Raw genomic sequence first — 6,094 nt, 5'->3', positions numbered from 1 at the left:
GACCTGTCGACCCTTAAGTAACACTTTCTAACGTTTAAATTTATACATACTACATACATTGATCATTAAAGTTTGAGGCAAGTTGTAGGTTTAACCATCAATGATAAATGTAGGTTGGAAATTAATTTAAAAATGTACTCAATTTTGATGATTAACATTCAAATTTGAGTATTAACACTCATAGAACGAGTGTTAACACTTACAATTTCAATGATAAGTGTAGGTTGGAAATTAATTTAAAAATATATACTCAATTTTGATGATTAACATTCTAATTTGAGTATTAACTTTGATAAAATTAACGTACAAATTTGAGTATTAACACTCATAGAACGAGTGTTAATACTTATAATAACTTTAATAATTATTAAAGTAATTATAATTAAGTGTAAATAGGTTGGAAATTAAGTCTTATATGAGTAAATTGGAGATTGACAGCATGTTTAGATATTAGTTTGATGTTAATTTTCAATGTTTAATATCGATTTAATCGCGATGATCTCGTCATCATTGAGATGTTAATGTGTTAATCTTCATTAAGTATCGATTGCCGATCCTGCCATTAATTGAATATCAATTAGAAAATGCATGCACTATATAATTGAAGCATAATTGACTGCTAAAATAAAATTGTAATAATAGTAAAATAAAAACAAAATAAAAGGATAACAACTAATTACTTTCAATTCGTCTCTCTAATAATTTTTTAATAAATATTAATAAATATTATATTAATGTTTAACATACCTGTAATTAAAATTGAGAAACATTTTATTTAATTCTCTAATTCTCTTATTTTTAATTAGATCTTAAATTGTCTTAAATTGTTATTAAAAGGATAAAAAAAAGCATTGAAAAAACAGTTTCAGAAGTATTTCTATTTTATCAAATCACACATAACGTATAATGTACAAGTCCCATTCAAACCGACTTCCAAAGCAGATCTTTCTTAAAAATTAGATAGATTTTATTAATTGCACACAAATTACCACAAATTTTTATTTTTATCTTATTCGCGATTATTCTCTTACACAATATAACAGTATAAAACTTACAGCAGTTACAATATTAAAGAGCATATATACGTTTTTTCATATAGTTTTCACAGATCATGGGATAGTAATAAATTGATTCGGTCTGAGCTTTTCTGGACACTTGATATTTTTTGCTTACAGATTCAATAAAAAAAATGAATTTTTTAATATTATTATAAACGTGAAATATTCGTTGTTTCTCTGTATTGTCAAGTTAATACGATAAACGACAATCTTGTTAATTCATTTTCTTTTTATTCACAAGTACTGCTTTGATTGATGACAAAATAAAATGTTGTAATGTATAATAAACTTGTATTATTAAAAAAAAAGAAGTATACAGAGTGTGTCTTAAATTTGCACTATCTAATGGCAGAGTTGAGAAGTCACATATTTGAAGATGAAAATCTCAATATCAAATATATATATGTATTTATTAAAATCTTGTAAACGAGTAAAATTATTTCATCATTTCATATAGAAAAAAAGCTGTGTATAAATTCGGATTATGTTGTATTAATCATATTTACTAAATAAAATGAAGAATAGAATAGCTTACATCCTCAGCAAAAATTCACTAAATTTTTACATGGGATTATCTGCGACAACCAATTTTCAATAGTTGCACATCTCTAATTTTCGTTACATGCGATAATCCATCCATAGAACTTTTCAATTACATCTTGTACATTGTATACAGGAATCAAATCGTGGTACGAACGAAATGGAAATAATTCATGTAAATGCAAGTCGAAAATATAGAATACAATTTTTTCATATAAATTTTTTTATATCATGGGTTTTTGAAAAAATCTGTTTTCCATTTTGAAAAAATCCACCTCGAATAACATACAATTTACAATGACAGTCGGCTTATCGAATTTTGCTCTATTATATAATTATTTCTATTTTATATATGTAGATTGAATATATATCATGATTTTTTATACACTCTATATATAAAATCTTTAAAATTTAGTAAAGAGTATGCGAGTAATTTGTTGCAGAAACAAAAAAAATATAAAATTAAAGAATCGAAATATCTTTTCATTTAAAAATGGTATCTATAAGAATTCTCATGTTTGTTTTTTCGCTTCTATTGTCACAAAATTCAACATATTAAATGACATACACACAAACTGAGCAAGTCATAAAATGAATAATGAGTGACTTATAGGTTGCATAAATAATGATTACTTCAAAAGTTTGCTTGTAGATGTAGTATTAAAATTTTGTCTTTTGCTGCAACATCTTCATAACAGAAAATACTGTATATTTCTAATGAGTCGCATTTCTATGCAACTTTTCAGCATAAAAATGGCAGAAAAATATTTTTTGTTATACTTACTACATATATTCTGCAGAGAACATATGTTCTTCATGAAAATAATGGTGCACTTATTGAAGGTACATACTCACACATACAAAGCATTCATATGCATACATACACATTCATGCACAGGCATATCTAATAAAATTAAAATTAATTGATCAATAAAATAGAAATTTATGAAAATCCCTTATTAAATAAATAATACATTAGTTGTAATTAATAGTTTCCTCTTCAATTAATATTTTATCCCAATTATTTAACTTTTGTATATCATAATATCCAGATCAACTTACAACTTTTATTTCAAAGAGATTTTATCAATTAATGGAATCATATACACACACACACACCCACACACACGCGCGCAAATAAACGCATATAAATGATTTTTACAAATTTTAAATAAAATTTGCAGATTTTTAAAAATGTATAAATACATTTTGATCAAATAAAAACAAAGAATTTAATTATATATTCAAAGACGCATATAATATTATCACAACACATTAATTATGGAAGTTCCACTAATCACAGTTCTCGTATAAAAGACTGTCTAACTTACATTCAGCTGTGTAGAAAATTCAGATTACACTTAAATCTTGACTATGAAAATATAAAACATTGGCATATATAGTGTGTTTATATTTTTTTCTCCCAATAAAACAAGGTTGTCACCTAAATTATTTTCTTAGCAAGATAGACTATGTTTATTGGGTATTCTTGATGATATTAATGCAACTCAAAATAAATTATTACTTACTGTTAAAAATGTGTGTGACTAGCTGACAGTTTTTATGTCAATGGAACAGCAGTGTTTGCATCAATGTTTACACTTGATTTAATTTTGCTCAATTTCTGCGATTTGCAAGATTGTGATTCACAAAAAAGGAAATTTTCAGTGAATCAGAAATAACACCACTTGCCAAGAATAGCGTCTTTAATAGCAGATATGTACTGTGCAGGGACCCAATATATCCAGTATCTTGATGCTTCTGTAGTGCCTAATTGTATTGCCTATAAGAATTTAAAGATTATTATTAGATTTAGTCATGAAAATAAGATCATTAAAGGGAGGATATTAAAAATAAGCAATTTTTATCCAAAAGTGGAACCTAAATTAATCATTGGAAACTGTTTATAGAATCTTCTAGAAACAGAAAATACTATTAATATATAATTATATATATATTTTTTTTATTTATATATATATATATGATAGATAGAAGATATATATCAAAAATATAAAGCTTAAAAATCATAAAATTATAAAATAGGTAAATTAAAGGTCGACCAAACAAAAATCTTTATGACTTCTAATAATAAATAATAAACAATAATATATCTTTGTTTTCATAACTTTCCCCGAATCTGGTAAACAAATAATTGTTATTTTCTGCTTCCAAAAACGGTTTCCAATGGTTGATTTAGGTTCTACTTTTGGGCCAAAAATGGCTTATTTTTAATATTCTCCTTTGCAGTATAATAGTAAAGTAATATATATATATATATACCATAATATGATACTCGGGATGGTCGTGAATAGGTTCACTGTGAACACCTTTTATTGAATTCATAGGTATTTTGTCTGTTCTTTCTTTCGTGCCGATCCAAAGTTGATCTTGTTCCAATTTAAATGTTAATCTAACTTTCCCTCCAGACTTGTTTAACATTCCAGCTAATGGAAATTCAGGCAAAGGTTCCTATATATGAAATTAGTTGTATTAATAAGTTTTTATCATACATATATATGTACATATACAAAAATAAACTTTATAGAAATTATACAACCTTGCTATCTAATATCCCTGGCATCACATCCTCTGGAATACCTTTATCTAAGACTTTCCTATGTACTTTCTGCTGTGAAAGGGGTTCTTTACTTACTGCAGAGACAGCTTCATCTATGAGATCTTGTTTTGTTGGAATTGACACAGCTAATACATCATCTAGCTTTGATCCAACTATCATGACTTTGGCACCTTAGATATTATAAAACAAGATTAAAGAACAATATTATATACCAAAAAGATAAATAATGTTTTGCACAATTCTAAGATATATTATATAAATGTTAATTTATTACCTTTTGTTATTCCCAAATTCCTAAGAGTCTGATCATCTTTGGCTAATCCTTTAAACATAACTTTCTGCATTGCTTGCGGTACTGAGATAATTTTCTGCAGATGTGTCTTTAATTCGGCAACTGTACCATCTAAAGCAAAATTCACACTAATCTTCTGTTTATTGTAAATTACTGTGAAATTTATATTCTCCATGGGCGGTTCTTGCAAGGCAGTTGCAGTTGTATTATGTGATGTTCCGATATTGTTTTCCTGTTCCGTTGTAAGTTCTTTTGCATTTGTTTCAATAGTTTCGGTAGACTTTGGATTCGACGCGAGCTCCGAACACGGGGACGAGTTGCAACAACTGTCACTGTCATCATTCTTTACAGTATCTGGAAAGATAGAAAAAGATTCTTCAAATTTGCAAACCCTCATGTAACGCAAACCTTTTCTCGCAACTTTTCCTGCAATCACATTATAATTAATAATTATATTAATATTAATATTGATATATATAAATATTGATTAAATATTAAATATATACATATATATAAATATTGGTTAAATATTAAATATTTTGCATATATATATCAACTATTAAATATATATTTATATATATTATTAACCATTAGCTCAGATTAACTAATTTATATGAATTAGATCACACACAAAGTATCTAATGTTATACAACACCCATGCGCATAAATAAAATAGAAACATTTCTTTTTATATACGAAAATACTAAAAGGTTAGTTTCGAGTTGCATCTATTTGAAAAAATATATATTTCGCGAAAACGTACATTGCTGCATCGAAGAATCCAATGATGAATTTAATCAAATGCAACGAAGAAACTTTCGATAAAAACAATGATATAGAAAGAGAAAAAAAGAGAGACACAGAGAGAGAGAGAGAAAGAGAGAGGAAGAAGAGCAGGTCATAAAATTATCTGACACACAACGCGCGTGTAATAATGCATTTTGACGGGACAGCGCGAACGTCCATCCGTCAGCTACTTTTATTTATGCGATTGAGAGAAAAGAGCGAAAGGGAGGCTGAGGAATATCGATAGCGCGTGAAAAATGTTTACGAGAAAGCACATGAAAAATAAACAGGATTTTGCACGTACCAACGTACTCCATGTTGAACCGTGTTCCGTTGGCCAATCAAAATTATCACAGAGAGCGTTGCGCATCGGAACATCTGTGACGTATGCTTTTTAGAATGACTTTCGAATTTTTGAATCTATATATATTTCCGAAGTACAATGCATGGTATGAAATGCACCAAGAGAAAGACAGAGAGGGAGGAAAGGGGGAAAGGGGAAGAAAGATATATAATATTTTTTGTAAAAAAAAAAGATTTATATATAGAGTCTCAAGTAGCAAACTGACGTCATTAAATGTTAAAATAAATGCGACGTCATTTTTTATGTTTAATGGCGTTATATTGACGTTATCGACGTCAAAATGACGTATGGTTGCTACCTGGAATAAACCATTTAATAACTTTGTATAAAAATATTTATCGAATTAATAAAGTTTTATGTATTCAAGGAGTGTCTTTTTATAACTATATGTCGCTTTTTATAACTATAAACTTATATTAAGGTCGGCTCAAGTAGCAAGCATTATTTTGACGTCGATGAAGTTATTAGATGTCAGA

At 27.5% G+C, this 6,094-nt stretch overlaps 1 protein-coding gene across 2 annotated transcripts; it reads right to left on the bottom strand.

Moving 5' to 3' along the window:
* Positions 1-858: 858 nt before the first annotated feature.
* On the bottom strand, positions 859-5,640 carry LOC114929501 (ubiquitin domain-containing protein UBFD1). 2 transcript variants are annotated; one of them, XM_029301069.2, is made up of 5 exons: positions 5,559-5,640; positions 4,451-4,822; positions 4,156-4,346; positions 3,879-4,067; positions 859-3,381 (listed from the first exon to the last, which is right to left on the bottom strand). In XM_029301069.2, the coding sequence occupies exons 1-5, from the start codon at positions 5,569-5,571 to the stop codon at positions 3,271-3,273; spliced, it is 876 nt and encodes a 291-aa protein (XP_029156902.1). In that variant the 5' UTR covers positions 5,572-5,640; the 3' UTR covers positions 859-3,270. The 2 variants fall into 2 exon arrangements, with proteins under 2 accessions (XP_029156902.1, XP_029156903.1); XM_029301070.2 differs by lacking the exon at positions 5,559-5,640 and adding an exon at positions 5,232-5,537.
* Positions 5,641-6,094: the final 454 nt, after the last annotated feature.

This window comes from Nylanderia fulva, unplaced genomic scaffold (genome assembly GCF_048542155.1).
Source record: "Nylanderia fulva isolate GAGA-0341 unplaced genomic scaffold, ASM4854215v1 Scaffold113, whole genome shotgun sequence".
NCBI classification, from domain to species: domain Eukaryota; kingdom Metazoa; phylum Arthropoda; class Insecta; order Hymenoptera; family Formicidae; genus Nylanderia; species Nylanderia fulva.
This window is presented reverse-complemented; position numbering and strand designations above follow the sequence as displayed.